A 26,915-nucleotide genomic window follows, 5' to 3' on the forward strand; every position below is an offset into this window, starting at 1 on the left:
CAGAAACTAACATTTCCGCATATCGCGCCTCATCCTTTTCTGCTGTTCGGTGTTTTGTGTACACCCGCCGCCCTCAACGCCGCCCCGCTGCTCAAGCCACTACAGGTAAAGGTGGGTATGCACGCTATAGCTGTGCTTGGCTGTGGTGTTCACCGTCGCCTTGGGTTCGAGCCTGTGCTGGGAAAGAACACCGGGACGCAGGCCAGTGTGAAGTCCGGGATGGCCACAATTTGGTATTCTATATTGTCACCACTTTCACACCCACGAACGCCTTGGTGCTCTGTGAAGGGTTCAGTGTCTATACAGCACATTGCCGTATTGCTTTACCGTCGGAAATCACTCGTTCTTGTGATATAAAGGCATATACATACATTTGTTTTGGTGGCGGCGGCGGCCATTGAATATATAGAATAATACCCACAATTTACCTTCCCCTGGGCGTATACTCCCCGCTAGTCTGTTGGTTACGTTTCCTCAGGTACCCATTTATCGACCAACCCGAATGGGACGATTAGCAGCCAGTTAGATGAGCTGCATGCCGACCACCCAAGCCGTGATTTGAACCCGTGCCCGTGGTCGTAGCCAGGCACGCTAACCAGTGCTCCACGAAGGTGTGCACAGTGCTCCACAGTCATATTGATGTATATTTATATGGCCCTGGTCTACGCCAGCTGCCTTGTGGTGTCTTATTCAAGAAAACAATAAGATGCTACAACGGTTAGGCGCCGATGTCCGTGAAGCACCGGGAAGGCACCTAGGCAACTTCGTAACTTCATCGTGGTCATCGTGGGTGGGTCGTGGGTTACCGGCTGTAACCGTGGTGATATATTGTCATTTTCCGTGGCCGCCGTAAGTGGGTCGGGAGGGCTCCGGGGTGGGATCGGGATTGGTCCGGGAACGTCGTTCTCGCTCCGGCATACTACCCTTGTACACCGTTGTACAGCCGCCACATGGGTAATCCGGCAGTCAGATCGTGGCCAGAGGTCACGGTTTTACCGCCTACTCTCCGGGGGACCATCGTGGACCACAAATCGTGAATGTGTGAACCTAGCATGACCTCTGGCCACGATCTGTCTGCCGGATTACCCATGCGGCGAGGCCGCGGGAGGGGGGAGGCATGCAGTTTTATATATATATATATATATATATCTATATATCTATATCTATATATATATATATATATATATATATATATATATATATATGATTTTTTTTTAAAGTACCATCATGAGACGCCATTTATTGACTTCGAAACATGAAACAGATGAATTTATTGTATGTGTTGATGGATGTGCAAAAGGGCGTATTCTGCAGAGCTAAACATAGCCATGTAAACAAGCAGACGTATGGGGCTGCCTCTCTCGACCAGCCAGTCTTGTGCTGTACTGCTGCCAGTGGGGAACACTCACCTGCCGTGGCTTGTCTCAAGGATAGTCTAAGGTAAATGTTTCTACTGGTACTGTCAGTCTCCGTTTTCATGCGGCTCACCAATGACGAGTAACTTTGACAACCTACTAATGGAGGCGATTCTTGCGATTGGATTGGTTTTGATCATTGATAGTTGTCAACACACCATTTACACGGAAGACAAAGTTAAAGTGTTTCATCTGCTGTGGATATTGCATCGCTTTCTGTACGTGGCAACGGATACCCATTTTGTATAATGTATTCATCTAACACGCCGGCCGCCCTTCCTAGGACGCCAACCAAGGCCTACTCTCGTAGGCCTTGCGCCAACCCCGGTGGTTCTTTCAAGTCCATGATGGCTGCCGTCCACTCATAATCATATGTAGTACCCCGTAGCAGTGGAGTATTCCAGTTACTACTTTACCTCTATATTTTACCTCTTCATCGATGTGGAATACAGGATGCATAATGATTTGATGTAAATTTATGAAAGTATATGCATATATATATATATATATATATATATATATATATATATATATATATATATATATATATATATATATATATATATATATGACATATAGTTTATATATATATATATATATATATATATATATATATATATATATATATATATATATATATATATATATATATATATATATATATATATATATATATATATATATATATATATATATATATATATATATATATATATATATATATATATATATATATATATATATATATATATATATATATATATATATATATATATATATATATATATATATATATATATATATATATATCTATATATATATATATATATATATATATATATATATATATAAAAAAACTATAGGTCAAATTTCAAGTTGGAGGCATGCACTCAACTGCGCGTGACCTCGTTGTTCATCTCTGTCACACTGGCCCTTGAGCCTGTGGCAGGTGGTAATCCATTACACCAGGACAAAGGGCCCTTGTGACATCCGGGTTACCACAGTTTTCCTTCATCTCCGTTGCACTGGCCCTTGAGCCTGTGGTGGGAAGAACCCATTACCCAGGGACACAGGAGGTTATTACAGTTTGTCTTCCCTAGGTTTACCCAGGTACCCATTTATTGACCAACTCGAGAGGGAGGATGAACAGCTGGGTGAGCTGCACGCTGACTATCCAGGCCGGTGTATCGTCTAGTCTTGTACTTGATTTGGTTTGTCCGGGCTTTGTTTCCATAAACAGGGTGGATGAATTTCGACACGGTTCCGTGTTTTTTGTCGACTGGTTGTCGGGAATTGTCCCACAAGTTTATTTTTATATTTTTATAAAAGTAAATGAAGACCTATGTTTTGAATTTGAAAAATGCTTGAAATATGAAAGTTTGTTCCTTCACCCCTTGTATAACTTGCACCCCTTGTAAGTCGGTAAATGAAATAACCTGCACCCCTTGTATGCCGGTAAATGTGATAAATGAGATAACCTGCACCCCTTGTATCTGAATTATGGGATCCATTTGCTCCTTGAATTTGGGCAGTTTCTCATAAAATTTGCCATGCTGTCTTGCCGCCGTCTTGCCTTGACAAACTAGGATATCAACACTATTCTACTTTTGACCTGTTCCTCTTTGTATCTCTTCTTTGGTCCTCCTTGGTACTTCTTCACACTTAGATGCTTCACTTAGTTACTCTGTGATGGTAAAGATTGGGTTCCGCGCATGCACAGGTCAGGATCGGACAAACCAAATCAAGGGGACAAAACTCGACGCCACACCGGGCCCGCGCATTCGTAGCTAGGTACGCCTAACCCTGGGAACGCCTACCACTAGACCACGGAGGCGTATAGATAAGGAAGGGCTTTGGTAACCGCAGCCTATTTCATCATGTAATTTCATTTAGTAATTCGTTCCCAAAGTATATTGCCTTTTATACTTTGAGTTATATCGCTGGAGTGAGTGTCGAAGCGGCGGTGATTCGAGGCGTTGACTTGCATAGGTTAGTCTGTGAACGCTGTACGGGCATGTGGCACACTACCCAAAAGTCGACACTGTTTACCGGTGTTACTGTAAGAGACAATCCCTAGTGGCGGAGGCCAAAGGGACGCCCGCAGAGTTCGTGGATTGAACAAGTCGTTGGATCCTGACATGCGATTCATTTAGCTTTGTATGGTCCTGTACATCTGACTGCCTTTCTTTACTGGCTGCTACTTTCCCAACCCCTTCATTATCCTTTGTTACTACTACGCAACATTTTCATCAATCTTAACTTGGCACATTACCGTTTGACATAAAATGGTTGGACACTAGGCGGTCTTTGCTGCCCAATGCTAAGATGTTATTAACTCTCAATGTGGTATTCCTCGTTTCCACAATCAACACAGCCTCAGAACGGGCATGGGAACCGCTGGCAACATGACAAGAGACAGCAGCAACAGCAACCACCACCACCACCACCACCACCCCGGCGCAGGGCATAGCGAGGCAGACATCCTTGCCCTCAGAGACATTCTCCTCAACGCCCTCCAGGTGATATTTTTTTATATATATTTTTTCTATTATAGGGCTACGACCAGCGTTGCCAGATTATCGTACTCACCACATCTTATTTATCATTTTAAAGCCTCAAACTCTCGTACTTGCAAATATAACGATAGAAAATTGAATTTAGCGTTAAAACTGTTATTTATTGATGTTTGTTTGTATGTTTTTGCTATCTTTATCAGTCAGAAACTACGAAAGTGTATCGCGATGAGTACGATAATTTGGCAAGGCTGGCTAGGACTAATGTATACACTCCATATGATAGTTGTTGTTGATGAGAAAACTGTTCGCGGTAAATATTATGTCATACCTAGGTAACCGCGGTCCTTTGTGCGCTGTTACTTGTTTTCCTATACTGTTAAGCGTTACGTAAACATATAGGAATGATTTATTTCCCCTCCCCCCCTTTTTTTTTTTTACTTTTAGCTGATTTTATTAATTCATTAATATCTTTTCTTCCGTCCATTCCTCCTTATCCTTCCTTCCTTCGTTCCTTTCTTCTTTCCCATCCTTCCTTTCCTTCCCAGCCTCCTTCCTTCCTTTCCATCCTTTCTTCTTTTCGATCCTTCCTTTCATCCTTCTTTCCATTCCTCCATCCTTCCTTCCTTTCCCTCCTTCCTTCCCTCTTTCTTCTTTGCCTCCTTTCTTCCCCCTGCTTTCTTTCTTTCCTTCCTTCTTCCTATCATGCCTATTTCATTCCCGCCATCTTCCTTTCTATTGCACTATACTTGTTTGTTTGCTTCCTGCCTTACTGACTTTCCTTCGTTGCCCCTCCAGACTGGGTGTGCCAACCTGACCGAGGCAGTGGCGGGGGAGGTTCATAACTTGCTGCGGCCTAACACCACCAAGGGACCCCCAGAGGTACACTCCTCCTCCTCCTACGCCTACTACTACTACTGCTACTACTACTACTACTACTACCACCACTACTACTACTACTACTACTACTACTACTACTACTCATAACTTATCGTCCTTTTTCCTGACTCCTCTTTCTCTCGTTCCTTTTCCTGCCTTCTATTACTGCTTCGACCTCTACACTACTACTTAAAGGAACAGAAGAGAGAGAAAGCCGGTTATCAGTCATATATATTCGTGTTTTCTTTTTCTTTGACTTTCTTCTTTTTCTTTTTCTTCATTTTTCTTCTACTTTTTCTTTTTCTTTTTCTTTTCCCCCCCACTCTCTCTCTCTCTCTCTCTCTCTCTCTCTCTATATATATATATCTATATATATATCTATATATATATCTCTATATCTCTATCTCTCTCTCTCTCTCTCTCTCTCTATCTCTCTATCTATATTATATATATATATATATATATATATATATATATATATATATATATATATATATATATATATATATATATATATATATATATATATATATATATATATATATATATATATATATATATATATATATATATATATATATATATATATATATATATATATATATATATATATATATATATATATATATATATATATATATATATATATATATATATATATATATATATATATATATATATATATATATATATAGTAATAAAGCAAGGGTAATCGACTTGGTAATCCATGTTGCTGCTCATCAGCCTGACATCTGATGGACTAATTAAGCCATGGTAATCGACTTGGCAAGCTACATTATAGGTCATCAGCTTTGGAAACGAAACTCTTAATCGCAGTTAAAACATAAATTATGCAACATTGGCCACCCTCGGAGCTTGTAGGATTAAGTAATAACCTACGACTTGAACTCTTTCAAGAGGAGGGTATCAGGACACCTCTCCTCCCGAAATTGACCTATCTTTCGGCCACTCCTCTAACTCTTTTTAGGAGCAGTGAGTAGCATTTTTTTTTTTGTTACATTTAATACGGTACCTTTTTTATGCCCGTGAACTGACTCCTTTGCTGTAAAAAACAAACAAAAAAACAAACAAACAAAAAAAAAAATCGATCGCTCAAGAGTCTAGTCTAAGGGTGTTATGATGTGTTCTCCCAGGAAAAGGCAGAGGATGCCCTGGCGGTGCTGTACATCATATTCGTGCTGCTCTTTTTCGCGGCTTCCCTCCTCGTTCTCCTCGTCAAGTACCTCAGGAGGGAGCGAGAGTCAACGCGGCTGCAGAAGTTTTACGAAGACTACCTCGGCAGCAGACAGCCAAGGTAAGTTTTTTTAATTCTGACTGACACACTTTGTATTTCGTTTCTATGTGTTTTTACGTTTAAGTTTTTTTTTTTTCATATTAAACGCTAATACGTGTTTTTCCTGTTGAATGTAAAGTTTTTGAATTCTGACTGACACACTTTGTATTTCTTTTCTAAGTGTTTTTACGTTTAAGTATTGTATTTTTTTCATATTAAACACTGATACGTGTTCTTCCTATTGAATGTAAAGTTTACCACTCGCCTTTTTTATCGGTAGTTGTCAGTATCTGCACTATTTTCATATCGTTTAGTGCAGCGTTTATTAGCACTGTGCAAGCAATCCCTAGTGCTGTTGTGTATAAGCTGAGTAGTTGGCATGGCTTTCCCTAGATGCATTATTACTTGACACTGAATTATGTGTGAACACGCTACACGCTCATTCGTTGTCGTATAAAATCTGCTAATTATGTCCTCGTTCCTAACCGCACGTGCTAGCGATGACTTTAAAAGGGTATACGTCCGCTGCTCAGTACTGGCTCGTGAATGCTTTGCTCCGTACAACCTCCATGATATCTGGTGTCGGCAAAGGAGGTAACACGGTATTCCCTTGAAGAGCACTCGTCACCGTCCTCTCCGTCTTCAAGAACAGCTTTTCGTTCCGTCTTAACCGCATGACACAGCGATGGTTTTCGGTGTGAAGTGAGCTGCTTGTTAATTAATGGCTCTAATGCATTACTTTGTGCATGCTGCGTCTGGGATCCTTATAGTCTCTGTGAGCAGTACGTGTATTGCTTCCTACTGGCCCAAAACACAAGACATGGTCAATGAGCAAGCATATCGCATGAAGCTGATATAAAGACACTTTCTGAGATTATGTTTTGAGTGCATTATATGGCGCTGTGTAAATCTCAGTCTTTGGCATTGGCTCTCATCGCCGACAGCTTGGTGGTTCACTACGACACCAACGGCCGCCGCCTCCAGACCCCGACGACCCCCGACTCCCTGCACCCGACGCCCACCTGGACCCCCTCCCTTACGCCCCCCACCACGCCCATCGACGCCGTCTCCCTCACGCTCCCCAGAGAAGTTTTGGAGCACGAGTTTTAGTGAAGACTACCACGTGCTGTCAAGTTTATGTCTGCAAATAGAACTGTCAAAAGAAATGACTTGCACGCGTTGTTAAGTTGATCTTTATATATCAAATAATGACAAATAGTATCAATATGCTTTCCGCCTCACGAGAGGTTAATGAGTGGCGACTTTGGTCATTTTCCCCGATGCCCTTGTGGTGGGCTGTCTTGCCTCGACCATGATCGCGAGAGTAGGAGCACCAGTGACTTCCCGGTGTGTTTCTTGTGTTGGATCCTCTGTGTGTATTCTTGTGTGTTGCTTGAGTCTTGCGGTTATGTGTGGAACTCTTGAAACTTTTGCTTGGGGTACATGCACACATGCTGGCTAAAGCGACGCCCATTTATACTGGCTGAGGGGAAAGCTGTGTGCTTTTATTGTTCAGATCAACATTTCCGTAATATATTTTGATTTTTTTTCTATAAAACCTTGAACATAGGAGGATGTGGCATCCTATACACAAATAAAAAAAATCACCTCATCAGTGGTTGCACATGCAGGAAGAAGAAAAATAAAGGTAACATTCCCTGAATTGTTTTATTCGTTGGGTAATGAATACAACGATCATCACCCAGTGTAATGCCTGCGGGTGTTTTCGTGTCTGCGACGGAAAGTTTCCTTGTGTGTTTTGGATGGTGAAGTTGCAGAACATTAGTACCAAGTCAGAACGACATGTTCCTTGTGCTTAATGTTTCTGGCTGAGGTCGGTGTCGGATGAGGAAAGATGTTACTGCTGCTGGGCCTTGTCGGCTGAGCGGGCAAGGTACTGTTCCTGGCTGTAGCAGGCGCCCTCATCCTGCATGCAGAACTGGGGTTGGATGGGGTCGGCGCGGACGCCAAGGTCAGCCATACGCTTGCGCTGGATGTTGATACGCTTTGCAGCGGTGTCTTCGCCAGAGTTGAGAGGGGTGAGAGGGTCGGACCACAGTCGCTCGGCCATAGCAGAGACGCGGGGCCATGACTTTGAAGGAGCGCCATTGGCATCAGTGTCGAAGCTCCACAGTGTAGCTTCTCCTCCCAGCACCTGGTCCCTGATGGAGTTGGTCTCGCCGCTGCGGAGCTGGCCGCTGCGAGCGTTGGCCACGCCAAGTGTCTCAAGCATGTCAAGAGGACTGTTCTCGTAGAAGTTTCTCCATGTGGGGATCTCTGTTGAGCAGCTCTCGGCCTTCTCGCCGTAGAAGCTGTTTGCGACGCAGTCAAGACGCCACTGGTCTTCGTTTGAGAAGATGACCTTGAAGCCATCGTTGATGTATTTGGCGATGGAGGGATCGTTGGAAGCCTGACTGAGCTGCACAATGTAGGAGTCTTTGTCAGCATAGTTGAGAGCATAGCTGGAGGCCTGGATGATGGGGGTCACCCTGCGGTAGGGTCCTGAGGCTTCCCTCAGCTTGGCGTAAGCGTTCTGCTGGTAGGTGTTCCACAGGTCGAAGTATTCCTGGCTGATTGGCTCACGGTTGTTAGCAGCAAGATACTCCTTGATTTCCTGAGAGTTCTGCCAGCACTTGAAGCTCACCTGGAAATATATATTTGAAGAGTTATTGATGGAAGCAGTAGTTAGAAAGCGATTTTAAAGGTCGTGATTGTGTGGTTTACATTTTTTTGTGTAATTTTAAAATTGATGCTGAAGAAATTGCTCAACTTACGCCGTCTCCTCCCATGTGGACCATCTCGGGGTCGAAGTAGTCCATCATGTCCTTGTAGAGTTCCCCAAGGATGGAATAGAGTTCAGGGTTGATGGGGTTGAACTGACCACTTGGGGGTTCCTTGCCAACTTCGAACCATGGCTCGTTCTGACATTGATAGAAAATATTTCGTTACATCGCCTGTACAGCTGGATATTATAATTAATACAGTAAGCGCACACAACATTATAAAAGACAACATTTCGTTTACGTAAGTGTTATGCTTAGTCAGAGGACAATTTTTCGATACTTACGCTGTCGGCGCAGAGGACGAGCTTGCCCTTGCCCTCCTTTTCGCCCCACTGCCAGCCAGCGTTGACATGGGCAGGACCGTCCAGCTCGGGGATGACCTTGATACCTCGGAGCTGCAACACAGCCCACCATTAGTAATACTGACGAGCTCCCTGAGCCACCATCTTATTAGAGTGCAAAGATTATTTTGGTTGGTCATGGTGAACACACACACACACACACACACACACACACACACACACACAGAAAGAGAGATAAATATATATATATATATATATATATATATATATATATATATATATATATATATAGAGAGAGAGAGAGAGAGAGAGAGAGAGAGAGAGAGAGAGAGAGAGAGAGAGAGAGAGAGAGAGAGAGAGAGAGAGAGAGAGAGAGAGAGAGAGAGAGAGAGAGAGAGAGAGAGAGAGAGAGAGAGAGAGAGAGAGAGAGAGAGAGAGAGAGAGAGAGAGAGAGAGAGAGAGAGAGAGAGAGAGAGAGAGCACTGTTGTGCTCGACTCTTGTCCCGCACCTTGGCGTACTCCACGATCTGCGTGATGTCCTCGGGGTAGTACACGTCCCTTGGGGAGTAGGCGCCGTAGTAGGCCATCTCAGGGCGGCGGCTGGAGTACATGGGGAAGGAGGTGGCGTCGGTGATGTGCCAGTGGAAGTAGTTCATCTTGTTGTAGGACATGGCGTCCAGGAACTTCATGATGTCCTCCTTCGGATAGTAGTTGCGGGCGGTGTCCAGCATAACGCCTCGGTACCTGCGGGAGGAAGACGTCTGTCAGCATCGTGGGCGCCGGTGAGCGTTCGTCGACATGGATCTTTGCTCAACTCCTTGGTGACATTGTGTTAGTAAGGGATATGTTTCTTACTTGAACTGAGGAGCATCCTGGATCTTGGCGTTCTCGATGATCTGGAGGGCGTTGTTGCTGTCGTCGAAGGCGATGAGCTGAGTGAGAGTCTCCAGGGCGTGGCGAGCGCCATAGTAGGACGTGGCCACAATGGTGGCAGTGGTGTCCTGCCTCGCCGTCTGAAATGGTTATAGATTTAAAGGCTGTTTGTATGTTCACGAATGATGAGATATTGGCCGTGTGAATGGTTCATTTAGCTTCGTAATAGAAGGGTCGAGAATAGTTACCTGCACCACCAAGGTGTAGCTCTCGTCAGTGTCGAGGGTGAGCTTGTCCTCCGGCGACGTGACGGTGATTTCGATGTTCAAATCGTGGTTCTCCGCTGATGGGGTGCTCCTCTCCTTGAGGAAGGGAGAGTATTTCAGGTACTGTTCTGTTTTGTCGTTGATGGTGTAATAGGGCCTCTGCTGGCGCTGCTGCTGCTGCTCGATGGCCTCCTGGTTCACCTGCTCGGTGCGGAGCCTCTGCTGTTGGATGACCTGGTACGCGTCAACCTGAAGCAAGGAATGACGGCGACTCAGTCTTAGGGGCACGCCAGTGTATAATAACATCTTAACTCCTCTATGATGATAATTTAGGTGGGGTTGAACAGGGAAAAGACAAAAGAAAATCGAGAGACTCACCGAATCCGCATTTTTATTGTATTGCTCCTCCTGGAGGAAGGGAGTCTTCCTTTCCTTGGGGAAATCGGGATGGAGGAAGTGAATGTTGCGGGTGAAGTAGTTGACGGCTTCCTCCAGCATCTGGGACACCTTCGGATTGGTGGCCGCCATCTTGGTCACCTTCACGTTCTTGGGCGAGAAGCTGACGGTCTCGGGCGACAGTTCGACGTCACCAGTGGGCTGCGGCCACAGGGCGCCGAACCTGTGGGGAGGCAGTGGTGAGGACTTGTGTGGAGTAGGCGATGGATAGCTAGCTAGCTAGCTAGCTAGATAGAGAGAGAGAGAGAGAGAGAGAGAGAGAGAGAGAGAGAGAGAGAGAGAGAGAGAGAGAGAGAGAATGTTGTGTTGAGATGACTTCATTTTATTTAGTTATACTTACTTGCCACAAGTCAGCTGGCATGTCTCTAGGGAGCGGTATTCTCTGGAATCGCCGCGCTCCGCCCTTCTGCACTGGCTGTTCTGGCAGTTGTAGGTGAAGGGCTCCGGGAGGCGGTAGAAGCTTTGGGCGGCGGCTGAAGCCACCAGCAGCGTGATCACCAGCAGTTTCCTCATCTTGACCTCAGCTGAAAGGGAGTGATAGCAAAGTTATAGGAAAATATCCTTGCTAATCCGATCTTAGCAATAGTGTTGTGGAATAGGGATGGGAAGTAAAATGATATCCTTCCTTTAGAAGTTAACGCAATATATCAGGGAATTATTCAGTCTGAAGGAAGCCCCGCGTCCTGCACTCAGTCAGGAAAAGACTGTCTGGACGGAGCCGAAGCCCACCTACTCACCACTAGCCGACCCGTGCGACTGGTACCTGTTCCCTCTTCGTCCCCGGTTTTATAGGCGCATCTCGCATGGTGTCAAACGGAGACTTTAAGAAAATGAGTGTGTGTGTGTGTGTGTGTGTGTGTGTGTGTGTGTGTGTGTGTGTGCACGCGCTTTTTTTCTATATCGTAACCATTTCCTGTTCGGAGGGATGTTGTTGTTCTTTGTGTCTTGGCCGGCTGAGGTTGTTGTAGATGTACGAGTCTCAATCAAAGAACTGCCTTGAACTTAGCACCCCATCAAGCGCCTCGAGGACCACGCATGGGTTTTTGAAGCATCCAACCATACATCCATACATCTATTTATCAATCCATCCATCCCCACAGCCATCCAATCATCCATCCATCCATCCATCTAGTCAGACGGCCAGCCATTCTCATCACAAACACTTCATTTACCTGTCATCATAAATGGCCGTCGAAGGAGACTTACCCACCCACCCATGCATCCAGTCATCCACCCAACCACACACCCACCCACCCACCCAGACATCCTCCACAAGTACCTCATCCACCTTCCCAGCATCAACGGTCATCCAAGGCTTTTCATCTTAACACCCGGTAAGCGTCTCCCTCCCCCCCTTCGCGTATAAGAAGATGCCTCGGACTTCCTCTTCTGCAGGTCACTCATCTGTGTTATGTAAGCTGGTCTCGTTCGGCGGATCGGGCGACTGGGGCCAACTCTCCTTGTTTGGGGTTCACCTTTGCTTAGGAGATTGCCGGTAGTGGGAGGGGGGGGGGGGCGTGGATTGGTGGTGGTAGTGATGGTAGTGGTAGTAGTATTGGTTGTAGGGGTGATGAGGGGCGAGTGGGTGGTGAATGGGTTGTAGGTCGTAGTGTGGTGTGGTAGGTTGGGTAGTTGCTATTACTACTACTACTACTACTACCAGCATTACAATTTTTTTTTTTTTTTTTTTACGTCTACGCCTATAGCGCCGGTAGGCTTGCTTGAGGGGCCTGGATGGTAGTCGGCCCCAGTCCGTCATGGCGCAGGCAAGTGTTTATAGTGGCGCCATCTTCACTATCATCACTACCACTACCATTTCTACTAACAACAACCTACATTTTCACCACACCAAACCACTCAACCAGTTCGATTCGTCTGGGGCCCCTAAGCAGTATTGAATTTTGGGCCCTTAAATGTACCTCTGCCTTCCCGTACATGGAATTTCCCATAATGCGTGACACAGTGAGTGACTTGTGTTGCTAAAAATGATGCTGGCGAAAATCTACTAGTGGTGAGTTCAATGTCAAGTGAATTAGTTATGTTTACTGAGGACATGAATATGTTTTGGGCCTCAAGGGCTTTTAGGGGGCTCAAGGGCTAATGAGACGGAGATGAGCACTGAGGCCACGCGCAGTTATAGCGTATCCCCCTTACCTTATTCGGGAGAGGGGTCATGGATAAACAGCTGCTTGTATTGCTTATATTTGTAGAACTGTACCTGGCATCGTGGTTGTGGTGGTGATGGTGGTAGGTGGCTATGTATAGTTTTTTTGCACAGAAGCGGGGTGTTGTGAGTCCCGTGGTGTGGTGAGGCGCTGGGTTAGTGTTGGGGGTGGTGGAAGCAGTGGTGGTTGTGGTGGTTGTAGGTGGTAATGGATGTTTAAGTGCTAATAATTATAGTGTTGTGTGTGTGTGTGTGTGTGTGTGTGTGTGTGTGTGTGTGTGTGTGTGTGTGTGTGAAGTGGTTATAATTTGTTCTGGAGGTGAGATTTGATTCATTTTGGTTGTTTGGTTGTTTATTTAAGTGGTGGTGGTGGTGGTGGGTTGCGATTGTAGTGTTTGGTGGTGGTGGATAGACTGGGTTGTTGCTATTGTTGTTGTTGTTGTTGTTGTTGTTGTTGTTGTTGTTGTTGTTGTCTTGTTGTCATTGTGTTTTGTTGTTCTATTCACTTTGTTGTTATTGTTTTATTGTTTTTTTATTGTTCGTTACTACTGATTTGATGTATTTCATTGTTTGTCGCCATTGCTGCTGTTGTCGTCGTTGTTTTGCTGCATACTCATTCCGGGCGTCCTCTTCCTTAGATTCCCTTCCAGATCTCCCTTCCCCCCCCCCCCGACACACACACACACATCGTCGTTTACGTAACCTTCCTGTCCTTCGCTGTGCATTGAGGATGAAGTCACTTTCAGTCTTCGCTTCGTTATTTTTTTTTTTCCACCAGCAAGATGCTATATTTTTCAGCTTAATGTGAAAAATTTTCGAAAAAAAAAATCGAGTATAAATCATTAAGAATTTAACATTTTTAAATGTTTTTTTTTTGGATGAATGTATTTTGTTTATTTGTTTTGTGTGTGTGTTTAGCTTTGTGTTGTATTTACGTGGTTGTGAGATACAAGAATGAGCCACGGTCGTGGGGTTCAGTAATATATATATATATATATATATATATATATATATATATATATATATATATATATATATATATATATATATATATGTGTGTGTGTGTGTGTGTGTGTGTGTATACACACACACACACACACACACACACACACACACACACACGTCCGTGTAACAGCCAAACAGTCTCCCATGGGCCATGGCTATGGGTGTATCCGTAGAGAGGTTCTACAGGGGTGGTAATATGACAAGACAGGTTTCGAACCCGTATATGAGACCCGAGGGCAGGTTGCGATGCGGAAATTGAGTAGTAGATCGACGAGAGTGTGGTGTGATTGACCTCTGCCGGTTTGGTGCCTTTGCCCTGCAGTTACGTAATCGTGCCATCCAGACCACAGAGCCGCTGCCTTGCTATCTTCCTGCCGCTGAAGCCCTGCAAGGAATCCGTGAAGTCCTGCGTGGGACCTGCGAGCTTAGTCTTTTTCACCTCTGCATGCACAGGGGGGTTGCAGGTATAGCTGTGATGTAAGTGAGTTGGACTTTAGGGCTTGAGGGCGAAACTACTCAGTCCTCAAGGCCACAGGCACACAGCAGTAACAACAACAACGACGACAACTCGAAGGTTCGTACCAAAAGGAAGAGCGACGTTTTTTTTCTTTCTGTTCAGCGCCTTCATCGTGCATGTGTTAACCGTGTTTGTTTAGGGTACGGTTTTAGGAGGACAATAAAGGGATTTAAGTGGGTATCAAGGGATGAGCTAAAGAAGTGAGGTTGATTTTTAATTCATGATAACGAAGCTTTTTTACCAGCGGTCCGGATTCATGCTGATTCGAAGCAGTCTCAGTGTTTCGAACCATATTATTCTCTCTCTCTCTCTCTCTCTCTCTCTCTCTCTCTCTCTCTCTCTCTCTCTCTCTCTCTCAAGAAGTCTTCGCTTATAGACAGACATATTGGTGCGTCTCAAGTAAAGTATTTTTCAAGTTCACAAATTTCTACTCTTTATTTTTTGAGCCGCCTTCCTTGTGGCTTATCATGTGGAACTGCTTCCTGCACGCTGGTGGGTGGGTACAGGGCAAGGGCGGTCACCAGGGCAGGTATATCAAGTGTGTGGTGATGGAGGCGGTGGGGGAGGTGGTCGTGAAGGTGGTGGTGGTTTAGGGCGCCGGGGTTCATTGGCACAAACTGGAGCCTTCTTGCCGGCTCCACGACCCACGAAATGCGCCGGGGGAGGGTCAGCAGATCCAGGCATTAAATTTTGTCAGTGGCGGCGGCTGGCAGACTGGGTTCCTTGCTCGCAGACACACGCACTCACCACTTAAGTTTATACCCACTCCCTTTTTTTCTCTCGCTCTCGCACATTGTTCTTATCCTTGTTTTCCTTGGCAGGTGAGCGAAGGTAGGAAGGTTACATAAGTCTGTTTATTTGCACTGCTGGCCAGGTTGCGTCACCGTTGAGCGGTCACGACACGCCTTGAAGGGGCCCGCGCTCCCCTGGCAACCCTCTCCCTCGTCGTAACCACATTCGTAATCGTAAACAACAGGAAGACTCACTGAATTTTGGGAAGGAGGCGAACAATGTGCCAAGGAAGTGCTGTCGCAGAGGTGGGAATAAGAGGGAGTGACAAGACGTTGTTGTACAGATTGACAGATAGTATAATAATGAAGCTGTCTTGAATTGGATGAACAAGCTCTCTCTCTCTCTCTCTCTCTGGGATTTAAAGGTATGATTTCTTTTATAAGAGCATAGCATGTGGCAGAGCGTTAATCTGAGGGCCCAAGACAAGAGTAAGCATATAGGAGTGGTTGCTGAGGAACAAAGGAGCGATGGGCGGCCGGGAAAGGGTGAAGGATGACCGGTAGGAAAGTAATTATTTAAGGGTTGAAGACGGCCGGTAGGGATGATGGAGGCGGACGGCAGATGGGAAGTGTGGCTCTGGCTGGGGCTGGCCGCGAGGGAGGAGGGGCAGGATAGGGTGTGGTGTAAACAAAGGTGGTCAGGGCTCTCACGTGATCAAGGGCGCTGCATCCAGAGGCAAGGGCGAGCCGGCACGAGGATAAGCAAATGTACCCTATGAAGGTGGTGCTTACTACTGCTCTCTCGAGGTAAACGGTTTCTCGACACGCCATACAAGCAACGCCCTGCCCGCCCTGTCCGTTCTTGTGGATATTATGTAAGAAGGAAGTGTAGGGTTGCGCCTAGAGATGTTTCTTTATTCATATTCAAAGTAAGTGTATGCTGTCCTGAGATGAACGCATTCTTGACAGCCCTTACTACTAACCCCTTCTCCTTGCCCCCCCCAGGCTTCTCACTATGCGTAGGGATGTTTCTTTGTTCATGTCTTTCGTGAGGGCTTGGCTTTCCCTGCTGAGTTGAGGTTCCTGCATGGGAAGCACGTGAAGGGGAGCCTCGTGTCGGCGTTCCTCCCCCCGCCTCTCCCACCGCTGCACAGGTTGGTTGGCAACAGTGATGCGTGAATAGGTAACCTGTGTACGCCCGGCGGCCCTCCACCACTCCAACACGAAGCGTCACTCCCGGGTACGCACGAGATACTATGGGCCAGTTAGACAGTCCAACACAGGGTCATTGTAAGCGCCCCAACCAAACTATCTTCTCCACAATGATCCGTTATCTCTACTCAATACCAGATGCTAATAAGTTTTCCTGTAGAGTTTCCTAAAATTTCCTCCTTTTTATAGCAACGCAAACACAACACAAGGAATTTTCGTCGTATTTCGTGTTTGGTTGGGGAGCTTACCAACTTGCTGTATTGGACTGTAAAACTGGCCCATAGAGCGTTCCGTTGGTGCAGATGTCGCCGGTTAGGCGCTCCTGCTTGTGAGACTTGCTCCTTGCTGAAGACTCGCGTGTTTGGCACTTTTGTTGTTGAGCGCCATTACGTTTTTCGAGGGTTCCTTTCGGTGAGTCATGATCGCTCGGGGTAATTTTCATATCCGTCTCCCCTTCAGTGTCGCAATTGTCCTAAATTACTATAAAAAGATATATTGACATAAAAGACATACTGATGGTTGAAAAGTCCCACAAACGGCTCTTCCAGTCAGGCACGGTCTACACGTGTGTGTGTGTGTGTGTGTGTGTGTGTGTGTGTGTGTGTGTGTGTGTGTGTATCAAAGAGAAAAGCAAAGTTTGGCCATAACCACAACCACGCCCACCCGTAGCATCTTGTCCCATGCACACCCCCAAGAGCTCGACCACGCTCCATTGTACCCGACCTCCGTCTGGCGTCACAAGCATCTTGCATTTTGCTTTCAACTTTCTGTGATACTTTTTTATATTGCTTTGTGAAAATAAAAGTAGTACAGGTTGGAAATATATTACTATACTATCCTGAAGTTCATTGTTCCGTATACCCATAGAAAAGGTACATCCCTTAGGGAGGCAAACTCAGCAGACGAAAAGTTTCATAATGTTTCGCAAAGAGGGCGTGGGGAGGGGCCTGATCGCAGGTCTTCCACCAAGTCGGACACACCTACGAATTATCATAAGACGGCGGACTCGTTCACCTGCTGCTGCGTAGCCAAACACCCGCTCTGTCGCGGCCACTGACGAGGACACTTGGAGGAAAGCCATATTTATCCGCGTTTGCATATATATATATATATATATATATATATATATATATATATATATATATATATATATATATATATATATATATATATATATATATATACATATTGGCCATAACTATGTATGTCCTAAGTTTTGTTTTCCTCTCATCATCTCCCATGCATAACGTACGTGGTACGGGGCCTTGCCTTCATAACAGAAGTAGGGATTGAGTTCTGCTTCGCGTGTGTCAAATTATGTCTAGTTTTGCAAGGTAAACGTAAGAGATTATATTATGTGCCGGAGGCACAAACAAGACCGGAGACGCGGGCATCCCGGAAGGCCGCGCACCCCCAGGAGCCTGGCGGCGCGTAGGGCATCGGGTGCAGGCGGTTGGCGACGGAGTGGCGGCGGTGGGAGAAGTGGAAGGGGAGGCTAGGAAGGAGGATGCCTCTGGGCAGGGAAAGAAGATGGGGCCCTGCGTAACCCCAATAAAATGTGGGGAGTTAGGGGGGAGTGGGAGGAGAGCGTGCGTGAAGGTCACGGTCATGGGTCTGTTACCATGCTGGCTGGGGAGGAGCGCCGGCAGGTTGCTCGCCAACACCCGGGGCTATGCGGCGGCCATTGGCTGGGTCCATCGTCCCCTGGAAGGCCGAGGCTCCAGAAACATCCGACTGGCAGAGGGGCGCCGCCCCTCCTTGAACCGCGGTGGTGAAATGGAAGTGACGGATGACTAAAGAAAAAAAAAAATGCAACCATTACAGTCAGTTTGTTTCCGCCAAAAGAATCCCTCGAGTGTCACACGCAATTACGTTCAGTTGATAACCCAACTCATCCCTCAACGACATTCCCCCCTTAGAGGATCATTTGTGTCATGGGGATGATTCTGTTCTGTCTCGCCGCCGAAAGACTGAGATTAACAGCCGCCGGGAGGGCCAGTTTTTACCTCATTCCTGCCTTTTCCTCACTCCTGTCTTCCACACCCGCTGGACCGGCTGGACGTTCGGCTGCTGCATGGAGGGACGCGGGGATCAAATATCCCTTCATGAAGATAACCTGTTTGTGTCTGGTCTCGACGGTTTATTTACACTTGTTCTTCCTCCTGCCCGTAGCGGTGGGCCTTCCAGTGCCACAGCCTTACAGCGCCCCGCCAGAAAGACTGAGGCTCCAGCTCTTCGCCGGGAGCCCCAGACACACTATACTGAGTTTCCTATGTTGAGGCTCTCCTGTCGAGGCTGAAGATCAAACATGTGCAGGATTTGGTGGGGGGGTCATCGTGCCTCCTGAATATAAGCTGAATTCAGTATCAGAACATTTAGGAGACAACATGGAACGAATACCTTCCCTCCTGTTCTTCTGAAGCCTACGCTACTTCACGATTAGCTGACGTTTTATGTGGTCCCATATCTGGTTTCCTTTTATTTCCGGCCACAAGATTTTTAAAGGAGGAGGAACGCAACTGATTTTGTTCGGCATAAAAACTCGTTCTACCACTTTAAATTATTCTGAACCTTCCTCATTCAGTCCCTCCTTCCTTGCTGTCCTCCACCCCTCCCTCCCTCCCTCTTTTCTTTCGCCCTTCTCTCCTTTCGTCTTTACCTCCCTCCCTTCCTCCCCCACCTACCTATCTATCCACCTACCTTCATACCTATCTCCCCTTTTAGTCAGTCCCTTCTTTTGTTCCCACTTTCCTTCCTGTCTCCATCTATTATTCCTCTTTACTCCTTCCCCCATCTTTTTCCTCTCCTCTTTCTTCAGTTTTATTTCACCCATCCCTCCCTTCCTCTTCCCTTTTATCTCTCCTTGCCTCCATCCTTTGTACCTTGCTTCTTCCATCTCCTTCATTCCCTTACGTTTTCAACCGTTCTGTCCCTTGCCTCTACCTCTTCCTCCTCACCTCATCTTCCTTCCCTGTCCCTCCCCACCTTCTCACGTCTCTCCCTGTACTCACCCCTCCCTACCTTCTACCTTCCGTCCTTATGCCACTCTCCCCTTCCTTCCTTCCTTCCTTTCCTCTTCTCCGCCTCCTTCCCTCAGTCCTTTACCCATCCCCCAACATGCTTCAACACAAGACTAAAGAAAACAAAGAAAAGTTGAAAGGTTGTTATAGAGAATGACTAGAAACAAAGAACGTTATGAACAAAGGAAGCTGAGTGGGATAAAGTATAAATATGAAGACCATTTGCTGAGGAACAGGAAGAAATAGAAGGAAGGGAGGATAGACTAAAAGAACGAGTTAGTAAATGAAGAAAGGAAGGAATGAATGCACCAACAAAAAAAGGAAGGACGAGAGGAAGGAAACGAAAGGCGTAGCAAGGGAAGAAGGAAAGGGAGGTAGGATAGAGGCGAAGAACGAATTAGCATATGAAGAATGGCAGGAAGAAACACACCAACCAACCAACAAAGAAAGGAAGGGAGGAAGAATATCAAGAGGCATAGCAAGTGTAGGAATCTGCGGTCACCATCTTCAATAATAATAACAAAATAGACACCCCCCCCCCACCCCCTCATCACTTGTGTGTGTGACCCGGCCGTAAAAAGGGTTGATGTCACCGGCGTCCTTCTCTTTCCGCGTCTGAAGGTGACCCTGGAGGCGCGCATGTGCGTACGGAAAGAAGCGACGTTCGTGTTCCTCCTTTTACGACCCGGAGCGAGTAGTACTGCAGAGGGGTCGTTGGTGGTGATGTTTTTTTTTTGTTGTTGTTGTTGCCGTCGTTGATGCTGCTTTTTTTTTTTTTTTTTTGCTCTCCTTTTTTTTTCTTCTTAGTAGTAGTAGTAGTAGTGGTGGTAGTGGTGGTGGTAATAGTAGTAGTAGTAGTAGTAGTAGGAGGAGGAGGAGAAGTTGTAGTAGCAATAGTAGTAATAATAGCTGTGCTCCTGTATAATAATAGTGAAGCGTCGGTATTTCTCTATCCGTACCCATTCAACCCCTTTGTCCTCCTTACCCTCTCGGCCTTGAGGATCTTGTTTGCTTTCTTCTATCACTCTCGTCATTGTAGCTGGAAAGAAGACTGGGTGGATAGCATGCTTCCGGGGCGTGTTTAGCGGCGTGTTCTTGGGGAAGAGGTGGATCGAGTGGTAAAGTGCTGTTCTTTATTATGTCGTTAGGCCAACACTTGAAGGAGTAGCCGGGGCACTGATAGACAGCTTGAATAAGGGGGATGCGTTGGGGGTTTGTTTCCAGGGATTGCTTCAGGAGTGTTCTTGAGGAAGTATTGAATGGTGAAGGACTTACTTCCAGATTGCTTCGTTGCTTCGGCGGTGTTCTTTGGCAGGTGGTGAATGCCTCCTTCCAGCGAGCGCGTCTGGAAGGGGCTGGCAGGGCACTATACACCCTCGTGGAGACAGGAAAGAAAGGGATGCTAGAGGGACTTGTTTCCAGGGGTGGTTTAGGGGTGGTAGTGACTGCCTGCCAACACGTCTTGAGGCTTGCTTGAGGTCGAAGGAGCTGGAGGGGGTACTGATAAATCTTTTGTGAGGGGCCAAGAGGAGGATGCTTAAGTATTCCTAGGATGTACTGAGTCCCTCCCTCCTTCCCTCCCTCCCTTCGCCTTGCTGGGAGCGTGTTTGCGGCGACATCGCCCACTCTGTGCTGGGAGTAACGCACCGAACAACACCTATTGCTTATTTGGCGGCGACTTGAGATGGAAGAAAATGGCTGGCTGATCCGTGCGACACTCCTCGAGATTGTGTTGATCCTGTTTAGTCAGCCAAGCCATTAAATGAGCATCAGTTGTTTAAATAATTAGTCCTTGCACGAATTTTAGTCATTACTTTTTTAACTAGCCATATCTTCTTGCCCGTGCTACCTTCCCCTGTCCCTCTCTCATTATAAGGTTATCAGGTGGTTTCCGAATGGACGCCTGTCACCCGTATATGTTTAATCGCTCAGATCGACAAGTGGTGTGAGATTAGTTACAAGAAAAACAGTAGTAAGTGATCACAACATCGTCATGGTAGTAGTAGTAGTAGTAGTAGTAGTAGGAGAGAGAGAGAGAGAGAGAGAGAGAGAGAGAGAGAGAGAGAGAGAGAGAGAGAGAGAGAGAGAGAGAGAGAGAGAGAGAGAGAGAGAGAGAGAGAATGGGTGGGGGAAGATAAATGGGAGGGAAGGGATCAGAAGGTACAATCAACAAATCCATCAGCAAGAGAAGGAAGGGCCAACAATAGGGTGGATCCTGAGACCGGCCGGCAAAAGAGGCGATGACTATGAGTTCTTGGCGTTGCTGGGACTCGTGTTGGCAAGGGGAGACGAGGCGAGCCCATGGGAGAGATGGCAGGCAGGCAAAACAAGCAGTCAGGGAGGCCCTCAGAGGAGCCCCAGAGGTGGTCAGGTCAACACCGCGAGCCGGGCCAGACAGAGGCAGCCCATAGCAACAAGGTCCACCACAGCCCGACATCCTCTCACCCCCCAACGTGACGCTTGCCAACCGCGTGACCTCTCCGCCATTTCAACTCTACCTTGCTTCGTCGAGGAATTCTTTCATCGTGTTTTCCCCTCTGTTTTAGTCTTCTTTCTTTTTCGACTATCGTCTGTCTCTCGCTTGATCGTTCTTCCATCTCTCCTTTGCCTCGTCTGGGAATTCCTTCGTGTTTCCCCTCTGTTAATTTAGCATTCTTCTTTATTTTTCTACTGTTGGCCCTCTCCCTCGGTGGCCATCTAGCTTCGATGTAACGTCTTTGCCATTCGCTTGATCTTTTCTCCATATCAACTGGACTTTACTTCGTCTGGGAATTGTTTCATCGTGTCTTCCCTCTGGTTTTATTGTTCTTTCTCCTTTCTTTCCTTTACTATTGTCTGTCTTCCTCGGTGTGTTTGTGGCTTCGATGTAACGTCTTTGCCATTCGCTTGATCTTTTCTCCATCTCAACTGGGCTTTGCTTCGTCTGGGAATTGTTTCATCGTGTCTTCCCTCTGGTTTTATTGTTCTTTCTCCTTTCTTTCTTTTACTATTGTCTGTCTTCCTCGGTGTGTTTGTGGCTTCGATGTAACGTCTTTGCCATTCGCTTGATCTTTTCTCCATCTCAACTGGGCTTTGCTTCGTCTGGGAATTGTTTCATCGTGTCTTCCCTCCGGTTTACTGTTTTTTTCCTATTTCTTTATTTACTATTGTCTGTCTTCCTTGGTGTGTTTGTGGCTTCGACGTAATTTCTTTGCCATTCGCTTGATCTTTCCCTTGTTGTTGAGTGTTTTCTTGTATTATCTTTCGCGTGATCTTTTCTCTGTTGTCCTTTATTCTCTCTTTATTTATCTTTCTTTCTTTGTCTGTACCTTCTATAAGTCCCCCGAGGCGGCAAAAACCTGTGTGTTTGTGGTTCGTTAAAGGCTCGCAGGAGTGGTTGACGCCGGCAGCCTGACATGACATCACATCCCCTGCAGCGGAGTGTTGGGGTTAAGCTGAAGGGGCTGGGGGGAGGGGCAGGAAGGATGCTGGTGTGTGTGTGTGTGTGTGTGTGTGTGTGTGTGTGTGTGTGTGTGTGTAAGCCTTTGCTTCGTGAAGGATACGAAGTAGAGGCGTGACCATGTTCTTTTTAATGGAAGCTGTTACAAAACCCTCATTGCGGTCTCTGGTTTGATGGATCGCACGGAATTATACCGCCCTTACAGCTATTCCCCCACCCCCCCTCCCCCTTTTTTTTTTTTTAAGAAAGCACGATTTGTATTTTCTTGGGCACGATTTCTGTTCGTCTCTCTTTATCTTATCTTTGCCATGCTGGAAGCTCTTCACTTTCTACTTCACTGTTAACGCGTTTTGGCAAAGTTCTGTGTATATTTGAAACGACGTACTGGTTCACAGCTTCGGAAAGTAGCTACTGTGGCTATCGTGACCTTTTTCATACGAAGTTTTTGGACTAGCTTAGTAGTAGTAATAGTAGTAGTAGTAGTAGTAGTAGTAGTAGTAGTAGTAATAGTAATAGTAGTAGTAGTAGTAGTAGTAGAAGTAGTAGTAGTAGTAGTAGTTGTTGTTGTTGTTGTTGTTGTAAATCGCCATGCAAAGTAACCTTAGAGCACGAAGGTAAAAATCCAGGGTTAGCTAGCGACGAAGCGATGACCGTCGTGGGTGCCGTGCCAGTGTCCGGGTACTTATTTAGGTTTCTCGCATTTGTCAGCGCCGGGCCTCTCGCGGCGCTTCAAGAACTGTGATCACCTCGACCACCACCACCCTCATCCCCCGGCTCCTTTCTTCCCTTCCTGCTTTTATTAATGTTCATGAATAGTTCTGCCTCCCCACTCTGCGGACATTTAGCTAAGTTAAATTACGCGTATATTTTGATCTTTTGAGCTTGGAAAGACTGTGAGCCTTAACCCCCAAGTAGTAATAGTGTTATCATAATCACCAGTCGGCATTAACAATTATATTACAATCACACATGATGATTTTTTTTTTTATTGTTATAATAATAATAATAATAATGATGATGGTAATGATAATGATAATACTGATAATGATAATTATAATAATGATAATAATAATAATAATAATAATAATTATAATAATAATAATAATAATAATAATAATAATAATAATAATAATAATATTATTATTATTATTATTATTATTATTATTATTATTATTGTTTTTTTGTTGGTGGTGGTGTTGTTGTTGTTGTTGTTGTTGTTGTTGTTGTTGTTGTTGTTGTTGTTGTCGTTGTTGTTATTGGTGGTGGTGGTGGTCGTGTTGTTGTTGTTGTTGGTGGTGGTGTCTGTGTTTGTGTTGGTGGTGATGGTGGTGGTGGCTGCGGCGGTGGCTGCGGCGTTCCCCACCCGGCGGAGGTTGTTGACGAGCCGGTGATGGAGCAGGAAGTGTCGTGTTCCTGGGAGTGCCCGCGAGGCAGCCACCACTCACCCAGGACACCGATCCCGAGGAGGTGCTGATACACCTCAAAAAAGGCAAAAAGACTGCTGGCTACGTAATGAAACACCCTGGTACACAGTTTTCGCTGATAAACCGGCGAGTTGCGTTTAATAATGAGCTATATGGTGTTCGTATCATCGAGTGTTACTTTTTTAGGGTATGAATGTTCACTAACTCGTAGGCAACACTTCAATTAGTATTAATGTAAGAAAAAAAAAATGGAAAAGTGGGTTGAGGTTTTAAATGAGCTGTTGCCATAATGATTGACAATCTTTCCCTATTTTTTCCTATTTTTTTTATCAACAAAATTTTCTAAGGATTTGTTTGTTTGCTTGTACTTTTCTCACGCTGGTGCTAGTGATAGTTCGAAAATTAAATTGGCGAAGATACGCTCTCCATACATGTACCGTGGTGCGTGCTTTTACGTCGATATCCCCAGACGCGTAATTAAAGTTATGTTGACGATCATTCAGTTTGTTAAAAGTCCGGTGGAGGGAGGAAGCGGACGGCGCGTGATGCTCTGTTCTCGTGTGTTATGTAAGGGTGGCGTCGGGTGTCGGATCGTCGGTGGCTGCTGGGCGGTCTGAGCGTCTTTCCTTTACCTGGCAGCCAACGCGTCCCTTTCCTGGCGGTGCAGCAGCCTCCCTGACCATCCGCACCCCGACGGGCCCCATCACGAACCCCTCGGAGCTTGCTGTGTCCGTGGTCAGTCCGTGGTCCGGCTCTAATTTTGCATGCATGGCTGATGAGCACCATATCTTGCGCTTGGGTTGTTGTGCTGTTTTGTTGCGCGTTCTTTGGCTCCGTGTTTTGTGTTGCTTCTTGTGTTGTTATGTGATGTGTGGTTGTGTTATCAATTGTTATCATTTCCTGTGGTATCGTGTTTCGTTTTCTTTGTGTTGTTTGTGTTGTGCTATGTCTGTTGTATCAAACTTCTGTTGTCTATTGCTGTCTTTTCTTATCGTGTTGTTTTGCATGTCATCTGAGCGTGGCTTTGTTGACCGGCTCGCACAGCCATGTTGCCAAGGCAAGGGGAGACATAAAAATAATAATAATAATATAAAGAGGTACAGCCAAAGAAGCGTGGGTGTGGGATCATGGAGAGGCTTTAAGCGGAAAGATTGGGCGGGGGCAACGACCCGTGAAGGTGGGAAGGGCGGCGAGCATGTTGCTAGGGAGAGGCTGGCGTGGATGGCCGCTGAAGAGCCGTAGGCTGGGGCGAGCCGTTGCCGCCCGCACCAGGGGGAGGGGGGTGGGGATGAGGCTGGACTTGAAGAGGGTAATCGGCATTTTGTTTGGTGTCTAGAATAGTAGCATGTATCCCAGCAGATGACATGTGTCTTGGCAGACTGTAATTGTAATAATAAGTCACAAGCATTCGACCAACTTCCTGGCTGCTCGAGGGGGATAGCGATGCTTTGCCAGTGGTCAAGACGCGGTCTCCTACCTTTAGTAAGCTTATGCAGGACCTGTGGGCGGGCGACTCTTTCAAGGCACAAAAAATGCATGCATCGGTGTGTGCCGTGAATAGCAAACAGAGGATGTGGACGGGAAGGAAAGACTGTCGCATCGAGCATGCACTTCGCATCCTGAACGCCCGCTTATGGTGCTGGGGGCCGCTCCTCCAGGAAAAACACTAAACCCTACGATATATATATATATATATATATATATATATATATATATATATATATATATATATATATATATATATATATATATATATATATATATATATATATATATATGGCGGTGGCCGAAGTGATAGCGTACTGGACCCACATTCGCCGCGTGATGGACGACGCGGGTTCGAATCCTCACGCTACCACTCGGATTTTTCGGTCACCGCCGAGTGGCTTAAAACTACCCACATGCTGTCCTGAAGACCACCCATCAACCCGGACTCTAGAGGAAGCCGTCCAAGCGAATCAAGTACGAGTTCCGGGGGGCAGCATGAGCCAATGCAAGATGGCGCCACTATAAACACTCGCCTGCGCCAGAACGGGCTGGGCCGACCATCAGGCCCCACCTGGAAGAAGCCTTGGGCCGACCATCAGGCCCCACCGGGAAGATGCCTACCGGCGCAATAGGCAACAAAAAAAAAAAAAAAAAAAAAAAATATATATATATATATATATATATATATATATATATATATATATATATATATATATATATATATATATATATTATTTGGTTCCAAAGACATGAACCTTGCTGCCTGCTTTGTTATATCAATGCAAGCGTTTTTTTTTTTACAGTAAATCGGACTCAATCAGTCAATCAGTATCAGTCATCAGAATCAGTGATTCAATCATTCTGACAACTACACTGTGAGTCTTCTTCAACCCGCGCGGTGCCGGCCATTTCAACCCCGGACCCGTCCGTGGTGCCGGCCGATTTTTCATTGTACTATTTTAAGCATTTTTCCTTTGTTTGGATAGCCAGGATATAGGCACTGAAGTATTTTTTTTTTATCTTGACTACCGCTATCGCAGTACCGGACACAGCGTACCGCACTGGGAAAGAAAAAAATGGGACCGCACTACAGCAACCACACTACTCCGGAAAAAGTACCACACTACCGCAACC

The 26,915-nt window shown here is 45.9% G+C and overlaps 2 protein-coding genes across 2 annotated transcripts; one reads left to right on the plus strand and one right to left on the minus strand.

Moving 5' to 3' along the window:
• Positions 1–1,327: 1,327 nt before the first annotated feature.
• LOC127009231 (uncharacterized) lies at positions 1,328–7,760 on the plus strand. The gene is made up of 5 exons (XM_050882095.1): positions 1,328–1,440; positions 3,790–3,934; positions 4,727–4,810; positions 5,962–6,122; positions 7,046–7,760. The coding sequence occupies exons 2-5, from the start codon at positions 3,803–3,805 to the stop codon at positions 7,209–7,211; spliced, it is 543 nt and encodes a 180-aa protein (XP_050738052.1). The 5' UTR covers positions 1,328–1,440; positions 3,790–3,802; the 3' UTR covers positions 7,212–7,760.
• LOC127009228 (chitooligosaccharidolytic beta-N-acetylglucosaminidase-like) lies at positions 7,751–11,591 on the minus strand. The gene is made up of 9 exons (XM_050882093.1): positions 11,519–11,591; positions 11,122–11,305; positions 10,704–10,944; positions 10,308–10,574; positions 10,042–10,199; positions 9,696–9,930; positions 9,169–9,279; positions 8,876–9,022; positions 7,751–8,745 (listed from the first exon to the last, which is right to left on the minus strand). Exons 2-9 carry the CDS (start codon positions 11,292–11,294, stop codon positions 7,960–7,962), a joined length of 2,118 nt encoding a protein of 705 aa, XP_050738050.1. The 5' UTR covers positions 11,295–11,305; positions 11,519–11,591; the 3' UTR covers positions 7,751–7,959.
• Between the last annotated feature and the right edge of the window lie 15,324 nt (positions 11,592–26,915).

Source organism: Eriocheir sinensis, chromosome 40, assembly GCF_024679095.1.
Source record: "Eriocheir sinensis breed Jianghai 21 chromosome 40, ASM2467909v1, whole genome shotgun sequence".
In the NCBI taxonomy this organism is placed as follows: Eukaryota; Metazoa; Arthropoda; class Malacostraca; order Decapoda; family Varunidae; genus Eriocheir; species Eriocheir sinensis.

What these genes read in the sequence shown, in the direction of transcription:
- LOC127009231 (XM_050882095.1), top strand. Translation starts at nt 3,803, where the DNA reads ATGGGAACCGCTGGCAACATGACAAGAGACAGCAGCAACAGCAACCAC. An exon ending in TTCTCCTCAACGCCCTCCAG is followed by an intron (nt 3,935 to 4,726) that starts GTGATATTTTTT and finishes TTGCCCCTCCAG; the next exon opens with ACTGGGTGTGCCAACCTGAC. An exon ending in CTCGGCAGCAGACAGCCAAG is followed by an intron (nt 6,123 to 7,045) that starts GTAAGTTTTTTT and finishes CATCGCCGACAG; the next exon opens with CTTGGTGGTTCACTACGACA.
- LOC127009228 (XM_050882093.1), bottom strand. Translation starts at nt 11,294, where the DNA reads ATGAGGAAACTGCTGGTGATCACGCTGCTGGTGGCTTCAGCCGCCGCC. An exon ending in CAGGATGCTCCTCAGTTCAA is followed by an intron (nt 9,931 to 10,041) that starts GTAAGAAACATA and finishes TTCCTCCCGCAG; the next exon opens with GTACCGAGGCGTTATGCTGG. An exon ending in AGATCGTGGAGTACGCCAAG is followed by an intron (nt 9,280 to 9,695) that starts GTGCGGGACAAG and finishes GCTGTGTTGCAG; the next exon opens with CTCCGAGGTATCAAGGTCAT.